The 18,860-nt window shown below is 42.7% G+C and overlaps 1 protein-coding gene across 1 annotated transcript in view; it reads left to right on the top strand.

Annotated features, from left to right (window-relative positions):
* USP40 (ubiquitin specific peptidase 40) overlaps positions 1–18,860 on the top strand; it is a 148,661-nt gene that overhangs the window by 56,211 nt on the left and 73,590 nt on the right. Inside the window, exon 13 of the mRNA XM_077448206.1 lies at positions 6,281–6,452. Within this exon, the coding sequence (XP_077304332.1) occupies positions 6,281–6,452 (172 nt within the window). The remainder of the gene's footprint in view (positions 1–6,280; positions 6,453–18,860) is intronic.

Raw genomic sequence — 18,860 nt, 5'->3', positions numbered from 1 at the left:
TGCAGACTTATGGAAAGCCCATCATCTTTGGGATGGCCATCATACTTTAGGCCAAGGAGCCAGCATGTGTACCATTATCGGCTTCTTGGACTGAGAAGCACTATTTGGCCATGGTCAAGTCAAGCAGCATATGTCTTGGGCCCCTTTCACATGGATGTTTGTTTGGTGAAATGCCACTTGGTCAGCAGGGGATCACTCCTCGGATGACAGTGATCGGATGACAGGTCCATGTCCACTGACTGTGCAGAGCGGAGATGGACCCAGTCCCTCTTTTCTCTGAGTAAATCGGGTGAAAGCGTCCAGAAACAGAAACGCCAGACGGATGGAAAATAGGACCACCATCCGTCTGGATTTTGCGGACAGGATCGGATTTGCTAACGACGGATGTCAGCGGACATGTAACCTCTGACATCAAGTGCACTATAGGGGTGAATGGAGGGTCTGATCAGGTCTACCTGAAAAACTGACAGGCGGACCTGATCAAACGGCCCATGTGATTGTGACCTAAGAATCCCTGTCTCTGTTCTATGAGATGCTACTTAAAGTGGCGCTCCACCCTAAAGTGGAGCTTCCGCTCATTGGAACCCTCCCCCCCCCCCGGCGCCACAATTGGCACCTTTCAGGGGGAGGGGGGTGCAGCTACCTGTATAGTACAGGTATTTGCACCCCATTCCGGCATAGATAGCCACAGATTCTGCGGGTATTTACGCCACTTCCTGCGGGTCCCCCGCTGTCTGCTGGGAATCTACGCCCCTTTTCCCGCAGAATCTACGCCCCTTTCCGAAGGTCCCCCGCTGTCTGCTGGGAAACACAAGGATCCCAGAGACAGTGGGGACCATCCTTATTGCGCAGCGCGACTCGCGCATGCGCAGTAGGGAACCAGGAAATGAAGCCGCAAGGCTCCACTTCCTGATTCCCATACCCAAGATGGCGGCGGCAGCACCCGAGAGACGATCGAGAGATCGGCTTCGGGTGCCGACATCGCGGGCACGCTGGGCGGGTAAGTGTCCTTATTTTAAAAGTCAGCAGCTGCAGTATTTGTAGCTGCTGGCTTTAAAAAAAAAAAAAAACGGCGGAACTCCCGCTTTAATGTTTTGCAAAGTAGGGTACAAAGGAACAGAAACCTGTTCTGAGATAAAATGTAAAAATATGACTTTCTACCTTATATCACACACATACTAATGATTACCTAGCAATATGAACAATAAGTGCACAGCAGTGACCCCTAGTGAGAGTTTTAAATATGACACTTGGAGCTTTATATAAACAAAACAAGATCCATATGATTAGTGCACTCTTCTTGTGAACAGGTGCAATCAGCAAGGTATCCAACCGTGAATAGATGGCAAGTAAGTGACAAGTGGACCCTCCACCAGTCACACTATGCACTCCCTTCCCAGAGTGGCCCCCAATTAGGCCTAGTAGCACCTTCCCCTCTTGGGGTCACAATCCAAGATGTCTTTTTACGCTCCCATCAATGGGCTCCTGCAACCGTGGTCTCTCATAGGTGATGGCAACAGGGCTAGATCCCTTGTCCCTGATGGCAACATACAGTTGTGTTCATAAGTTTACATAACCTGGCAGAATTTTATTTTGTGGCCATTTTTCTGAGAATTTGAATAAAATCTTTTCTTTCACTCATGGTTAGTGTTTGACTGAAGCCATGTATTATCAATCAACTGTGTTTACTCTTTTTAAATCATGATGGCAACAGAAACTACCCAAATGACCCTAATCAAAAGATTACATACCATGTTGATTTTGGCCTGATAACATGTACACAAATTGACACAAAGGGTTTTGAATGGCTATTAGAGGTAACCATCCTCACCTGTGATCTGTTTGCTTGTAATTAGTTGTGTGTATAAAAGGTCAATGAGTTTCTGGACTCCTGACAGACCCTTGCATCTTTCATCCAGTGCTGTACTGACGTTTCTGGATTCTGAGTTATGGGGAAAGCAAAAGAATTGTCAAAGAATCTGTGGGAAAAGGTAGTTGAACTATATAAACCACGAAAGGGATATAAAAAGATATTCATGGAATAGAGAATGCCAATCAGCAGTGTTCAAACTCTAATCAAGAAGTGGAAAATGAGGGGTTCTGTTGAAACCAAACCATGGTCAGGTATACCAACTAAAATTTCAGCCACAACTGCCAGGAAAATAGTTTCGGGATGCAAAGAACAAAACCCCAAATAACTTCAGGTGAAATACAGGACTCTTTGAAAACATTGGTGTGACTGTTTCAAGATGCACAATAAGGAGGCACTTGAAAGATGGGCTGCTCAGTCCAGTCGCCAGAAGAAAGCCATTACTACCCAAATGCCACAAAGTATCCCCCTTACAATATGCCAAACGGCACAGAGCCAAGCCTCAAACATCCTGACACAGTCATTTGGATTGATGAGACCAAACTGAGCTTTTTGGCCACAACCATAAACGCTACATTTGGAGAGGAGTCAACAGGGCCTATGATGGAAACTACCCCATTCCTACTGTGAAACACCGAAGTGGATCGCTAATGTTTTGGGGATGTGTGAGCTACAAAGGCACAAGAAAGTTGGTCAAAATTGATGGCAAGATGAATGCAGTATGTTATCAAAAATACTGGAGGAACATTTGCATTCAACAGCCAGGAATCTGTGCATAGGATGTACTTGGACATTCCAACATAGCCTTGATCCAAAACACAAGGCCAAGTCAACCTGTCATTGGCTACAGGTTGAGGTCTCCTGACCTCAATATCATTGAGCCATTCTGGGGAGATCTCAAACGTGCAGTTCATGCAATACAGCCCATGAATTTCCAGGAGCTTTTTGCCAAGAGGAATGGGCAGCTTTACCATCTGAAAAGATAAAGAGCCTCATCCACAAATACCACAAAAGACTTCAAGCTGTCATTGATGTTAAAGGGGGCAATACATGGTATTAAGAACTGGGGTATGTAAACTTTTGATCAGGGTCATTTGGGTAGTTTCTGTTGCCATTATGATTTAAAAAGAGTAAACACAGTTGATTGATAATGGCTTCAGCCAAACACTAACCATGAGTGATAATAAAGTTTTTTGTGTTATCATTCATATTCTCTGAAAAATGGCCAAGAAATCATAAAATCTGCCAGGGTATGTAAACTTATGAGCACAACTGTATGGGCATGGTCTCTCGTTGGCAATGGCAACTGTATGGGTAAAGAAGGAATTAACATAGTGTAGTACTGTAAACTTGGTTTAATAAAAAAAAAAAAAAAATACAACTGTTACGCTCACGTTTAAAAATGCACTAGCCCTGGTGCATACAGGTGATGAACTTTTGAATAAGTCACATGTGCGGTGATGAAACACGTCAGGGCGGGGCTTGTGACATTATTGCGCTGTCCTAGGAAGCATACGATCACCCAGGAGGGCAGCAGAGCTGAGGACTTGCGGATGATCCTGTGACCCCAGGGATTGATCTGTATATGCCTAAGTTCATCACCTGTATGCACCAAGACTAGTGCATGTGAGTGGAACAGTTGTGTGTTTTTTTTGTTTTGTTTTGTTTTGTTTTTATTAAACTTTTACAATACTACACTATGTTAGTTCCTTCTTTATCCATTTGTTGCCATCACCTACGGGAGACCACTCTTGCAGGAGCCCATTGATGGGAGCATAAAAAGACATCTTAAATTGTGACCCTAAGAGGGGAAGGTGAGCGCATGTGACTGGTGGAGGGTCCACTTGGTGTTTGGCCCTTATTTGCAATCTTTCACTTACTTGCCATCTATTCACGGCTGGATAGCTTGCTGATTCCACTTCTCATATGAACTGTGTTCTGTTTATATAAAGTTCGAAGTATCATATTTGCTACTCCCACTAGGGCTCACCGCTGTGCACTTATTGTTCATATTGCTAGGTAATCATTATTATATGTATGATTGATATAAGGTAGCGTCTCATCTTTTGATATTTCTCCACCTTTCCAACAGTTGGTGTCCAGCAGCAACCTTAAATATATAATCACACAGCTATTCATTATTCGTAGCGCAGAAGTACATTCTATTTTTTATTTACTGTTCTGAGATAGATGATTTATCTTGAAAATGCTAGACACTTTACTTTTAGGCTCATCCTCTGATTACAATATGTTGAGTCACTGGCATGCGACAGTTATGAAGATTAAGAGTTCTGACTTCTGTTGCTGCATGCTTATTCTGGGTTGGTAACTCAAAACACAGGAAATGCAGAGACAGCCAGGCAACAAACATTTTCAGGAGGCGATCACCAGTGACCGCTCTTATATTTATCTTCATTTTTGCTTTTACCATAAATGTTATAGTTACATAATCCACACAGATGTGTGAACCCGGCTCCATAGAGAGCCGGTCACAATCTCCTGCTATGCGAATTGGATGCAGGGAAACCCACATCCAATTTGCATAGGTGTGAACCCAGCCTGAAACCAATATTCCTTACCCTTTTTTGTATGTGGCCCCCTTCCAAGCTTAGTTTTTGTACTGCAACATTGACGTTGGCCGCATTAATCACAAATGGAGCAGCAAAACAATTATTACAGTATAATAGACAAAACAGGATACGTGCTTGGTATGAATTGTATAATACCCAAATTAATGGCATTCCTAATATATTGTATGATTCCCAATAATAAGGTATTCCACCTCTAATTATGTTAGATGAAATGCAACAATGTGCCTAATGCGAAAAACAAAAGATTGAGAGAAAAATATTAATATATTGTGCAATAGTACCTACCTTACAAAACTAAATAAATATATATGTATATGTGTATATATTATATAAACCAACCTTGTGCAATTATTAATTTAGGCTTAGAGCACAGATAGTGATAACTTTATACCTAGAATGCATAAATGATAAAAAATAAATAAAGTGCATATGACCTTTTATAAAATGTTATCATCCAACGTTTATACACAGTGCTTCATGTGCTTCACACAATTGTGCAAAAAATGCCTTCCTTTAATACATGGATTGCACAAATATCAACTAGAATGCAACAGTCCTCTAACACTCATCCTTCAGTAATCACTCTAACCTTTTTGGATACAGACTCGCCCTCTGTGGTGGGCCTCATGTTATACAAGGTCTTACAGCGCTTTAGTACATACAATAATGTATCACCGTGTAGTATGAATTGTCTTTTAAAACTCCATCATCATATAAGGCAAATACACAAGACAAGACCATAGTGTTTCTGCTTAAAAAAAAAAAAGTTTAATGCACATACACAAAAAAAGCACTTGCAAAATTACAAAATAATTGTGCACTAAGTGAAAATTGCTTAGCATATGTAAGCAGCAATGTAAGCAACACTATCTTATTTAGATTGCAGTTCAGCCAACTCACGGTTTATGGCATAATGTCATCACTCCACAAACTCCACCCTAAGCATTATGTTTTTGCAACGTCAGGGGTACCTTATTGTGTCCACAGGACATGAAGTGAAGAGAAATTTTCTGAATGGGACACAAATGGAAAAAAAACATTTTGACTGGGTTTTAACTAGTCTCTACTCTATCCTAAATGGAATTTTTTTTTTTTTTTTTTTTTTTACCAGAAAGATTTTTATTGTTTTTAACAAGGTGATAACAAAGCAAGACAGTAGCAGCATGACAGTCATGTATAATACAATCGTAAGGCACATAGATATCATAGCATGAGTATCCGAGAGGACATCAAATCTTTAACATCAACAGACAGTAATATCCATCCTTAACAGCCCCCCACCCCCCATGGGGGACGGCAGGATCTCCTGACCGCATCTGATAGGGTATGAGCACTAGCAACCCAAGGGGGGGGGCGCACAAATATCATTGCTGAGAGGAGCCTACCGATACAGAAGGCACAGCACCTGGGAGCCATACCCATCCCCACAGCCTAATGACTGCTATGGGGGGGGGGGGGGCGCGAGGGGGGGGGGAAGGAAATCCACCTCCGGCACAGGTTGAACAGGAGACACTAAATGGAAAATTTTAATTATATTTCACAGTGAAATATGCATTTCCATTTTTATTGACAGTTCTTCATGAAACCTCATTTAAAAAAAATGATACATTGGTATACATATTACCAACCTTTGAAATGTAATTTTAATTTCTCAGTTATTAAAACTTACTCTATTTGGAAGGTATAGAAAAGGCTATAAAAGTTGTAGTAAATGATAGCAGACAGAATTTGTAATAATAATAAGGTTCACAAACATGGGTTTTCCCTTTAAGTGTGGAGCCAACAAAATGAATGTTGTTTATATCTTACACCCATGCAGGAAGGATGCTGACGCAGAAGCCCATCGGATGAACCTGCATCTTCACCTTTCATCTTGCTATTACTTCGAAAATGGTGCTTTACACCCGATGGTCTCCCAAGGAGACAGCACATTGGAGATAATTTTAGATCGACGCGGGACTGTGGCAGACCTGAGAAAAACAGTTTTTGAGGTGATCTCGTTGTTCTACATTGCAGGCTCATTACACTTTCATGTACCTGTTTCCTGTTGCTTTTCTTTTGTTGGGACACTGTGTAAAATCTACATAAAAGTGATGCAAATATTAACGAATCTCATAAACCCATTATTCACAATAGAACATAGAAAACATAGCAAATGTTTAAACTGAGACGATGTACCATTCTTAACCACTTCAGCCCCGGACCAATAAACACCTTAAGGACCAGAGGTCTTTTTCCAATTTCGCACTGCGCTGCTTTAACTGGTAATTGCGCGGTCATGCAATATTGCACCCAAACGAAATTTGCGTCCTTTTCTTCCCACAAATAGAGCTTTCTTTTGATGGTATTTGATTGCCTCTGCGATTTTTTTTTTTGCGATATAAATGGAAAAAGAGCGAAAATTTTGAAAAAAAAAGATATTTTCTTCTTTTTGTTATAAGAAAAATCGAATAAACTAAATTTTAGTCATACATTGAGGGCAAAATTTATTCAGCCACATGTCTTTAGTAAAAAAAATGTCAATAAGCGTATATTTTTTGGTTTGCGCAAAAGTTATAGCGTCTACAAACTAGAGTACATTTTCTGGAATTTACACAGCTTTTAATTTATGACTGCCGATCTCATTTCTTGAGGTGCTAAAATGGCAGGGCAGTACAAATCCCCCCAAATGACCCCATTTTGGAAAGTAGACACCCCAAGGAAATTGCTGATGGGTATGTTGAGCCCATTGAATATTTATTTTTTTTGTCCTAAGGGATTGAATAATGACAAAAAAAAAAAAAAATTTTTTTACAAAAAGTTGTCACTAAATGATATATTGCTCACACATGCCATGGTTATATGTGGAATTGCACCCCAAAATATATTCCGCTACTTCTCCCGAGTATGGGGATACCACATGTGTGGGACTTTTTGGGAGTCTAGTCGCGCACGGCACCCCGAAAACCAATCACCACCTTCAGGATTTCTAAGGGTGCAAATTTTTGATTTAACTCCTCACTACCTATCACAGTTTCGAAGGCCATAAAATGCCAAAATAGCACAAAACCTCCCAAAATGACCCCATTTTGGAAAGTAGACACCCCAAGCTATTTACTGAGAGGCATGTTGAGTCCATGGAATATTTTATATTTTGCCACAAGTTGCGGGAATATTACAAACTTTTTTTTTTTTTGCACAAAGTTGTCACTAAATGATATATTGCTCACACATGCTATGGGCATATGTGAAATGACACCCCAAAATAAATTCTGCTGCTTCTCCCGAGTACGGGGATACCACATGTGGGGGACTTTTTGGGAGCCTAGCCACGTACGGGACCCCGAAAACCAAGCACTGCCTTCCGGATTTAAATATAAAATGCTACCAAAAAACCTGTTAGCGATGGCAGGGATCAGGCCTGACTCTGCGATCGCTGCAGTTATGTGTTTAGTGTTTTGTAAGTGACAGTGATCGATCGATACTGCACTTGGGTGGGCTGGGCAGAGGGGCAAAACGCAGGTGCTAGCAGGTATCTGGGCTGATCCCGCTAACAATGCGTTTTTTTTGAACCCTAAACTGCTGGGGACGCTAGTATAGATCTGATCAGATCAGATATTGATCTGTTCAGATTCTATAGCACTACAGGAGGTGTATGCTTTGCGCGTGGGTGTTAGCGGTACTGGCACTAACCTAGCGCTGCCTGGGGCGACGCAGACCCTGACCCTAAAACCTAATTGATATCACCCGCCGGGTGATCAGGGGGTTAAACCTTTATTGGGTAATAAATGGTGGGTGCCCTGATGCTATAAAAAACAAACTAACCAGAGTCACCCGTAACACTTATACGGTGATCAGTGGTGAAAGGGTTAACTAGGGGCAATCAGGGGGTTCAAATTTTTATTAGGTAGTATATGGGGGTCCCTGGCGCTATATAAAAACCTGACGGGGAACCTAAATAACTAACTGGCTAACCAGCGTCACCAGTGACACTTATACTGTGATCGCTGGTGAAAGGGGGTGAAAGGGTTAACTAGCAGCAATCAGGGGGTTAAAACCATTATTGGGTAGTATATCGGGGTACCTAGCGCTATAAAAACCTGGCGGTGAACCTAAAAAAATAACTAGCTACCTAGCGACACTGATGCAGCGATCAGAAAAGTGATCGCTTAGTGACACTGGCAAAAGGGGGTGAAAGGGTTAACTAGCGGCAATCAGGGGGTTAAAACCATTATTGGGTAGTATATCGGGGTACCTAGCGCTATAAAAACCTGGCAGTGAACCTAAAAAAATAACTAGCTACCTAGCGACACTAGCGACACATGCAGCGATCAGAAAAATGATCGCTTAGTGACACTGGCAAAAGGGGGTGAAAGGGTTAACTCTAGGGGCAATCAGGGGGTTAAATCTTTATTGGGGGGTGATAGGGGGCTACCCTGGACCTAACACTAACTGTCCTGACAGTTTTTACTGTCACAACTGACACTGAATGCATTGATCAGTAAAGAAATGATCAATGCAATCAGTGAAACTGTGACTGGGGGGGGAGGGGAATCGGGGGGGGGGGGGGGTTTGTGTGCCTGTGTGTACCTACATGTCAGTGTAGTGTTGGTGCACACGTACTATTAGTCTTCTCCTCGTAGTCCGGTCAAAAAGACCGCCCCGAGGAGAATGACATCACTTCCTCCTTCCTGTGTAAACAATACACAGTGGGAGGAAGCTTCTCATTGGCCAGGAGCGATCCAGAGGGGGTGGCCGAAAACGAACGGCCATCCCCTCATCACGGAGCGCTCCTGGAGGGAACCGGACCGTCGTATCCAACGGGAGGGGGTCCGATAGGACCCCCCACCCGCTGGAAGGCAATCACGTACATCTACGTGATTGTGCCTGCCTGTGCCATTGTGCTGACGTACATTGGCAATACGGCGGTCCTGAAGTGGTTAAGTAATGCTTCAGAAAGTCACTATCTGTGAACACAGTTTGCCGTGCCATCCAAAAATACAAATTAAAGCAGCACAGTGAGTGACCTAAGTGGTTAGCACCTCTGCCTAACAGCACTAGGGTCGTCTGTTTGAATCCCAACCACAGCGCTACCTGCCTGGCGTTTGCATGTTCTCCCTGTTACTCCGGTTTCCTCCCAAACTCCAAAAACGTGCTGTAGGTTAATTGGCTCCTGTCTAAATTGGCCCTAGTATGTGTATGGATGTGAATTAGAGACCTTTAGATTGTAAGCTCCTTGAGGGCAGGGACTGACGTGAATGTACAATATATAGGTGTAAAGTGCTGCATAAATTGACAGCACTATACAAGAACCTGAAATAAATATCATGCAAAGAAGCAATATCTGAAAATGATCCAGAAATGCTGCGGTCTTCTCTGTGCCAAAGCTTATTTAAAATGGTCTGTTGCAAAGTGGAAAACTGTTCTGTGGTCAGATGCACCAAAATCTGACATTCTTTTTGGCAACTATGACGATGCTTTCTATGGACTAAAGAGGAGAGGGACCTTCCTGCTTGTTAACAACACTCAGTTCAAAAGCCTGCATCTCTGATGGTATGGGGGTGCATTGATGTGTGTATAGGCACTGTCAATGCTAATTTATCCAGGTTTTAGTGCAGTATATGCTCATGAAAGATTGGGATAACATTCCTCTCCCAAAACTCCATCAATTGGTCTCCTCAGTTTCCAGATGTGTAGAGAGTGTTGTTAAAAGAAGAGGTGATACTACACCATGGTAAACGTGGACCTGTCCCAACTTTTTATGGAATTGGGGTTTTACTTTGCCCATTTTTGTTGCCCTGTCCCAAATTTTTTTGAGATGCGTTGCTGCCATCAATTTCAAAATTACCTTAATTATTATTATTTTTTTTTTTTTTAATTGGCAGATTTTCTCAGTTTAACCACGTACAGACCGGACCATTTTTCTGGTCAAAGACCAGACCACCTTTTGCGATTCGGCACTGCATCGCTTTACTTGACAATTGTGCGGTTGTGCGACGTGGCTTCCAAACAAAATTGACGTCCTTTTTTTTCCCCCCACAAATAGAGCTTTCTTTTGGTGGTGTTTGATCACCCCTGCGGTTTTTATTTTTTGCGCTATAAATAAAAATAGAGTGACAATTTTGAAAAAAACGCATTATTTTTTACTTTTTGCTATAATAAATATCCCCCAAAAATATATAAAAAACATTTTTTTCCCTCAGTTTAGGCCGATACGTATTCTTCTACATATTTTTGGTAAAAAAAATCGCAATAAGCGATTATTGATTGGTTTGCGAAAAAGTTATAGCGTTTACAAAATAGGGATAGTTTTATGGCATTTTTATTAATAATTTTTTTTTAATCTTTTTATTTTTTTACTAATAATGGCGGCGATCAGTGATTTTTATTGTGACTGCGACATTATGGTGGACACATCGGTCATTTTTGACACATTTTTGGGACCATTGTCAGTTATACAGCAATCACTGCTATATAAGTGCAGTGATTCCTGTGTAAATGACACTGGCAGTGAAGGGGTTAACCAGTGGGTGGCAGTGTAGGGGTTAAGTGTTCCTAGGGGTGTGTTACTAACTATTGGGGGCTGGGCTTTCATTTAGTGAACACTGATCTCTGCTCCAATCACATGGAGCAGAGATCAGCGTCACTAGTTTCTAGGCAGAATGGGGAAATGCTATTTACACTGCATTTCCTCCATTCAGCCGTCCCGCGGACTCGATCGCTGCGGGCATACCCGCGGCCAGACTCACGGGGTCCCGACCGGCACGCGAGCGATGGCAGGGCGGCATTGAAGATTGGACGTACCTGTACGCCAGTATGCCTGCCCGTGCAATTCTGCCGACGTACATCGGCGTGCGCCGGTCGGGAACTGGTTAAACATTTGATAAGTTTTCTTTTGTGAATAAAATGTGTTATGAGATTTGCAAAGCCATTGCATTTTGTATGTATTTAGATTTTACACGGTGTCCTGAATTTTTTGGAATTGGGTTTGTATTTAAAAAAGTATGCCTTTCTGTTAGGGGGTCATTTGGGTGATGCTTCCTAAGCAGAGGAATTGTCTTTGCTGCATTAAATTGGTTGTAAAGGCTTAAGGTTTTCTTATCTTAAAGTGGTTGTAAACCTCAGACATGAAATATAAAAAAAAGCATATCCCTCTATTGTGTGTACTCAATTAAAAGCACTAAGTGTCGTTTCTGTCTGCTGCTATATTCCTCTGCCATCAGCATGAATCACTTCTAACAAGTTTTCCTGACACCAAGAGGAAAATGGTGACAGGGGAGGGCGTTCCATCTGATTGACAGCCTCAGCTTTGTTCCTGTGTACTGCATGAAGGGGGTGTGTCAGCTGTCAGAGATCTCTGCGCTGAGCCCTGCGGAATAAGACTTTAGTTCTCTGCCCTCCTTTTTTCAGAACTCTGAGCTTTAATATGATGTATTGTAGACTGGAAACGTACTTTTGACGACAAAGTTGATAGAGTACACCTGTTGGTTTGTTGTATATTACTTACAATATTAACAAAGAGAGGTCCTTCTTAAGATAATTTACTAGGCCGGTGCGCCCTCTGTCTTTGTTTTATTTTAGACAGCATATCCACTGACTTTCCTAGTCATTAGAGCGCATCAAGGCAAGGCATGTCCAGTGAAGCCAACAGGGAAAAAATGTAGGCAAAAGTCTGGGCCCACTTCCAAGCACCAGAGATTGTGGAGTTGATTTACTAAAATTGGAGAGAGTGAAAAATTTAGCACAGCTGAGTATATTAGCCAACGAGCTTCGAATTTCTTCGGGTTGTTCAAAGCTTTGACAAAAAAAACTAAAAGCCGATTGGTTAACCTAGCCTTCTACACAGAGCAGCACCAGATTTTGCACTCTCCAGTTTTAGTAAATCAACCTCTGTGTGTTTTCCTATTCCGTTTCATATCCCTTTAATTGCAAAGTTACTGTGCAAAACAAACTGTTATTCATAGTTAGTAAGTTTGAATAAAGACACCAGTCCACCCAGTTCAACCTGAGTGTGTACAGTTATCCCCATCCCTGTACATTACACACTCACATTGGTCCCTATCCTCAAGGAGCCCACAATCCAAGGTCCCCATTCATATACTGGGGCCAATTTTTTTTTTGGACAGAAGCCAATTAACCTACCTGCATGTCTTTGGATTGTGGGAGTAAACCGGAGTACCCGGAGGAAACCCACGCAGGCACAGGGAGAACATGCAAACTCCAGGCAGGTAGTGTCATGATTGGGATTCGAACCAGCGACCCTTCTTACTGCTAGGTGAGAGTGCTAACCACTACACCACTGTGCCGCCCTTATTAAATAACGACAAAACCATAACAGAATTATGGCAGAAAGCCGTTATTCTGTTTTCAGTTTTTCTGTAACCATAACATATGATACAGTGCCTTGCGAAAGTATTCGGCCCCCTTGAACTTTTCAACCTTTTGCCACATTTCAGGCTTCAAACATAAAGAGATAACATTTTATTTTTTGTGAAGAATCACCAACAAGTGGGACACAATTGTGAAGTGGAACGAAATCTATTGGATTTTTGAAACTTTTTTAACTAATAAAAAAATGAAAAGTGGGGCGTGCAGAATTATTTGGCCCCCTTGCGTTAATACTTTGTAGAGCCACCTTTTGCTGCGATTACAGCTGCAAGTCGCTTGGGGTATGTCTCTATCAGTTTTGCACATCGAGAGACTGAAATTCTTGCCCATTCTTCCTTGCAAAACAGCTCGAGCTCAGTGAGGTTGGATGGAGAGCGTTTGTGAACAGTAGTTTTCAGCTCTTTCCACAGATTCTCGATTGGATTCAGGTCTGGACTTTGACTTGGCCATTCTAACACCTGGATATGTTTATTTGTGAACCATTCCTTTGTAGATTTTGCTGTATGTTTGGGATCATTGTCTTGTTGGAAGATAAATCTCCGTCCCAGTTTCAGGTCTTTTGCAGACTCCAACAGGTTTTCATCCAGAATGGTCGTGTATTTGGCTGCATCCATCTTCCCCTCAATTTTAACCATCTTCCCTGTCCCTGCTGAAGAAAAGCAGGCCCAAACCATGATGCTGCCACCACCATGTTTGACAGTGGGGATGGTGTGTTGAGGGTGATGAGCTGTGTTGCTTTTACGCCAAACATATCGTTTTGCATTGTGGGCAAAAAGTTAGATTTTGGTTTCATCTGACCAGAGCACCTTCTTCCACATGTTTGGTGTGTCTCCCAGGTGGCTTGTGGCAAACTTTAGACGAGACCTTTTATGGATATCTTTGAGAAATGGCTTTCTTCTTGCCACTCTTCCATAAAGGCCAGATTTGTGCAGTGTACGACTGATTGTTGTCCTATGGACAGACTCTCCCACCTCAGCTGTAGTTCTCTGCAGTTCATCCAGAGTGATCATGGGCCTCTTGGCTGCATCTCTGATCAGTCTTCTGCTTGTCTGAGCTGAAAGTTTAGAGGGACGGCCAGGTCTTGGTAGATTTGCAGTGGTCTGATACTCCTTCCGTTTCAAAATGATCGCTTGCACAGTGCTCCTTGGGATGTTTAAAGCTTGGGAAATCTTTTTGTATCCAAATCCGGCTTTAAACTTCTCCACAACAGTATTACGGACCTGCCTGGTGTGTTCCTTGGTCTTCATGATGCTCTCTGCGCTTTCAACAGAACCCTGAGACTATCACAGAGCAGGTGCATTTATACAGAGACTTGATTACACACAGGTGGATTTTATTTATCACCATCAGTCATTTAGGACAACATTGGATCATTCAGAGATCCTCGCTGAACTTCTGGAGTGAGTTTGCTGCACTGAAAGTAAAGGGGCCGAATAATTTTGCACGCACCAGTTTTCAGTTTTTTATTTGCTAAAAAAGTTTAAAATATCCAATAGATTTCGTTCTACTTCACAATTGTGTCCCACTTGTTGGTGATTCTTCACAAAAAATTAAAATGTTATATCTTTATGTTTGAAGCCTGAAATGTGGCAAAAGGTTGAAAAGTTCAAGGGGGCCGAATACTTTCGCAAGGCACTGTATATTCTATATTATTTTTTTAAATTGTATTCTTTTCCACTTAAATGAGAACTAATTTCCCTAAGTTCTCTCCCTAAAGTGTCAGTGTGCTGCATGTGTGATAAAACATATGTATGTAGCTGCAGTTGCATACATAGTCATACAGTATTCCGCACTGTGTTCCGGGTATGTGCGGAGACTTCCCGGAACACAGACTAGTCTACAGTCTGGTCTTCAGGAGCGGCGCACAGCCAATCACAGCAAGCAATTTCATTAGAACACATTGCTTGCTGTGATTGACTGAGCGCTGCTGCTGTAGACCAGACCGTAGACTAGTCCATGTTCCTGGAAGTCTCCCCCTAAACCCGGTAGGTAAGCCAGCCACAGATACATACAGTTTTGCATATGCAGCGGGCTGACAGCTCAGTTAGAGACATAGTTTGGCCCAACAACAAACTATGTAGTTCAAAAGCTGGAGTTCTCTTTTAAATTGAAGTGCAAAAAAAAAAAACTGTAGAAGAACTACAATGAACAATCAATGGCACTAGCCAATTGGAATATTCAGTAAATGAATTGGCTTGTGCTACTGATTTCTAATCTATTTCAGTAAAATTGGCAGATTTCGCTTTAAGAAGAAAAGTTGTTCAGCTTTCTCACAGGAGAGATGGTTCCGCTTCTCATCAAGAATATGAGATGCTAGACTGAATAGTCTCTTGCGCTCTGTACTGGTGCTTGGGGCAGATAAATATCTGCGTGCAATCTGTGCAAGCAAAGGAAAACATTGTTTGTTGATGCGCCAGTACTCAAGGGGATTGTCGCTAAAGGCAATAGGCTGTTCAGCTAAATAAATCTCCAGCTTTTGGGTAGCTGCAGTTGTGGCACTGCTATGGTCTGGGGTGCATTCATGTAAAATTTCTTCAAACATATCAGATATTGAGGGAGTGTGTCCCTCATCACATGTATGCGACCGTTTCTCTGGTATACTTTCCCCGAAACTCCTTCACCAGATGCTTCCATCACCTCTTTGCGCCTGTATCCTTTCCCATGCACGCTGCTTTTTTTTTTTTAAACAATCTTTATTTATAGGAGACAAGGTATTGCAGCTTGATATACAGTAAAAGAATGAAAAAAAATGAAAATGAACAGAGAGGATAAACATTTGCTGTAGGTAATGCTGATACGTAATACTCCAGTCGTTCCTTTTTTGTTTTTCACTTGTAGTGGGAACAAGAACATGAATAGTCAACAGTCATAAATTAACTTGGTACTGATTAGGTTATTGAGAGAGTATTTACCAGGTGACGGGTCAGCACGGTAGGTCAACTGATTGTTGGGCTGAGTAATCCCAGTCCGCAGTCTATTTCGTGCAGTAGAGGACTGGTCTGTCCTCTTGTAAGAGGTTCTCACGCGTGATACACTTGGTCAGCTTTAACGTTCAAGGTAACTCACGTGGGGCCAACAGCTTCCTAGACGACCGCGTGCGGGGGGAATGGGGGCAGTCCTGCGTAATAGCGGCACCAAAGTGCCTTTTCCCTGCTCAAGTCAGGTTGTCACGCTGCTTTTTACCCATATTAAGATAATGCTCTTTAAATAGAGGATCTAGAACTGTTGCAATGCAGTACAGAGGGTTGGCCTCCAGTAGAGTGGTTTTAGCCATTTTTACGCCATGGTCTGTTTCTTCCTCTCTTCCTAGCAGACGCTTCAGTGAAGCAATCAAGGGAATAACTTCAGCAATGCAAGCATCAGCTGAGCTTATTTCTTTTGTTAAGTGTTTAAATGGAGATCGAGACAAACTATTTTCAACTAACATTCACTGATGTTCGCTCAGTGTCGCTGGAAGCTCGTAATCTGCAATGTATACAGCTAAAACGTGCTTTAGTTTGAAAACACTTTGCAGCATATAGTACGTGCTGTTCCAACGAGTGGCTACATCTTGCTGCAGTCGTTTTGGTGGCATTCCAAACTGTATCTGCAAAGCTTGTAATATGGAATAAGCAAGCAGAGAATGCTTAAAGTGACCCACAATTTCTTTATCATACATCACGGGACACAGAGCCACAGTAATTACTCTGTGGGTTAAAGAGGCACCTTCAGGTGATGGACACTGGCACACTGACTCGCCAGTGTCTTAGGTGTTGGGCTTAGACCAAAGCATGGTCACCACAGTCAACTACCTGGAATACCTAGGTTGGGTCCTAAACCTAGAGAAATCTTCTTTAAAGCCAGTAAGAAGACTAGAGTACTTGGGTATGGTTATAGATAAATCCCAGAAGAGGGTGTTTTTACCCCAGGCAAAGATCAGCGCCATAAAGGAGCTGGTTCAGGTTGTCAGGGCGAAGAAGAGTCCTTCTATCCGTCTTCGCATGAGTTTGTTGGGAAAGATGGTGGCTTCATTCAAAGTGGTACCCTATGTGCAGTTTCATTCGAGACTGCTGCAAAACAGTATCCTCTCTGCTTGGAACAAGAAGGTCTAAGCGCTAGATTTTCCAATGCATCTGTCTCCAAAGGTGCGCCAGAGCCTCAGTTGGTGGAGGATATCCAAGAATCTGCAGAAGGGGAAATCCTTCGTACCAGTTACCTGGAAGGTGGCAACAACCGATGCCAGCATGTCAGGTTGGGGAGCAGTCCTGGAAGAAGCAACTGTCCAAGGAAAATGGTCCAGGACCAAAAGAACCTTGCCCATCAGTATTCTAGAGATTTGGGCAGCGCAGCTAGCCCTAAGGGACTGGACGTTCAGGTTGCAGAATTATGCGGTTAGAATTTAGTCCGACAATGTCACAGCAGTGGCTTATATCAATCACCAAGAGGGCACCAGAAGTCATGCAGCCAAGGAAGAGGTAAACCATATCCTGGCCTGGGCTGAAAAGCGTGTGCCATGCATATCTGCAATCTTCATCCCAGGGATAGAGAATTGGCAGGCGGACTATTTGAGCCGCCAGCAGTTGTTCCCGGGGGGAATGGCCCCTTCACCCTGACATCTTCCTGGTTATATGCCAGAGATGGGGGATCCCGGATGTAGATCTGTTTGCAGCCAGGTTCAACAGCAAAGTCGACAACTTTGTGTCGAGACCAAGGGATCCACTCGCATGGGGAACAGATGCGTTGGTGACCCTGAGGGATCAGTTCTGACTGATTTATGCATTCTCTCCTATTCTGCTGCTACCCCGACTTCTTTGCAGGATCAAGCAGGAAAGTCAGTAGTTCTTGTGGCCCAGAAGATCTTGGTATGCAGAGATCGTACAGATGGTGGTAGGGGACCCATGGCACCTACCACCACGTCCAGACCTGCTATGGCAGGAGCCAGTGTTCCATCCTACTTTTACAAATGCTAAATTTAACGATATGGCTATTCAAACCCACGTTCTGAAGAATTGTGGGCTTTGAGGCAGTGATATCTACATTGATACCCTGTGAGCTGGCTTCATTGCAATTTATTATAGAGTCTGGAAGGCATATGTTTCCTGGTGTAAATCCAGGGGTTGGCATCGGTATTGTTTCAACAAACGCTTGCTATGCATTCTTTGGTCCGTAGCTTTATACAGGGTATAATGTGGCTTAATCCACCGGGTAGGTCACCCCTGAACCCTTGGGACTTGAATTTAGTTCTGTTGGCATTACAGAAATGGCCATTTGAGCCGACACGACATATTCCCTTGGTCCTTTTGACAAGGAAGCTAGTTTTTTTTTCTGGTAGCTATATCTTCTGCAAGAAGGGTATCAGAATTGGCTGCTCTTTCTTGTAAAGAGCCATATTTAATCATTCACAAGGATAGAGTAGTATTGCGTCCTCATCCTAGCTTTTTGTCGAAGTTGGTTTCAGGTTTTCATCTAAACCAGGATATTGTTCTACCTTAATTTTTTCCAGAACTCGGTTCTACGGAAGAAAGGTCTCTACATTCTCTGGATGTAGTGAGAGCGGTCAAAATCTATTTGGAGGTGACTGCTCAGATTTGGACGGATGTTTTGTTTGTGTTGCCTGAAGGTCCTAAAAAATTACAGGCAGCGTCGAAATCTACTATTGCTAAGGGGATTTGTCAAGTAATTATTCAAGCTTATGGTTTGAAGGGGACCTAACACCAGAGCTGTTAGTGCTTTGTGGGCAGTGCACCACCAAGCCTCCATGGCTGAAATCTGCAAGGCCGCAACTTGGTCTTCAATCCATACATTCACCAGATTCTATCAGGTGGATGTAAGAAGGCATATCGCCTTTGGGCGCAGTATGCTGCAGGCAGCCGTATAGGTCCTTAGGTCTGATTGCACATACTTTTGTTTGTGTCTCCCTCCCCTCAAATAACATTGCTCTGGGACATTCCATACAGTAGTTACTGTGGCTCTGTGTCCCGTGATGTACGATAAAGAAAATTGGGATTTTTATAACAGCTTACCTGTAAAATCCTTTTCTTGAAGTACATCAC

Source organism: Lithobates pipiens, unplaced genomic scaffold, assembly GCF_037356315.1.
Source record: "Lithobates pipiens isolate NorthernLeopardFrog02 unplaced genomic scaffold, aLitPip1_a1.2 Scaffold_22, whole genome shotgun sequence".
NCBI classification, from domain to species: domain Eukaryota; kingdom Metazoa; phylum Chordata; class Amphibia; order Anura; family Ranidae; genus Lithobates; species Lithobates pipiens.
The sequence above is the reverse complement of the archived record's forward strand: the minus strand, read 5'-3'. Positions and strand labels throughout refer to the sequence as shown.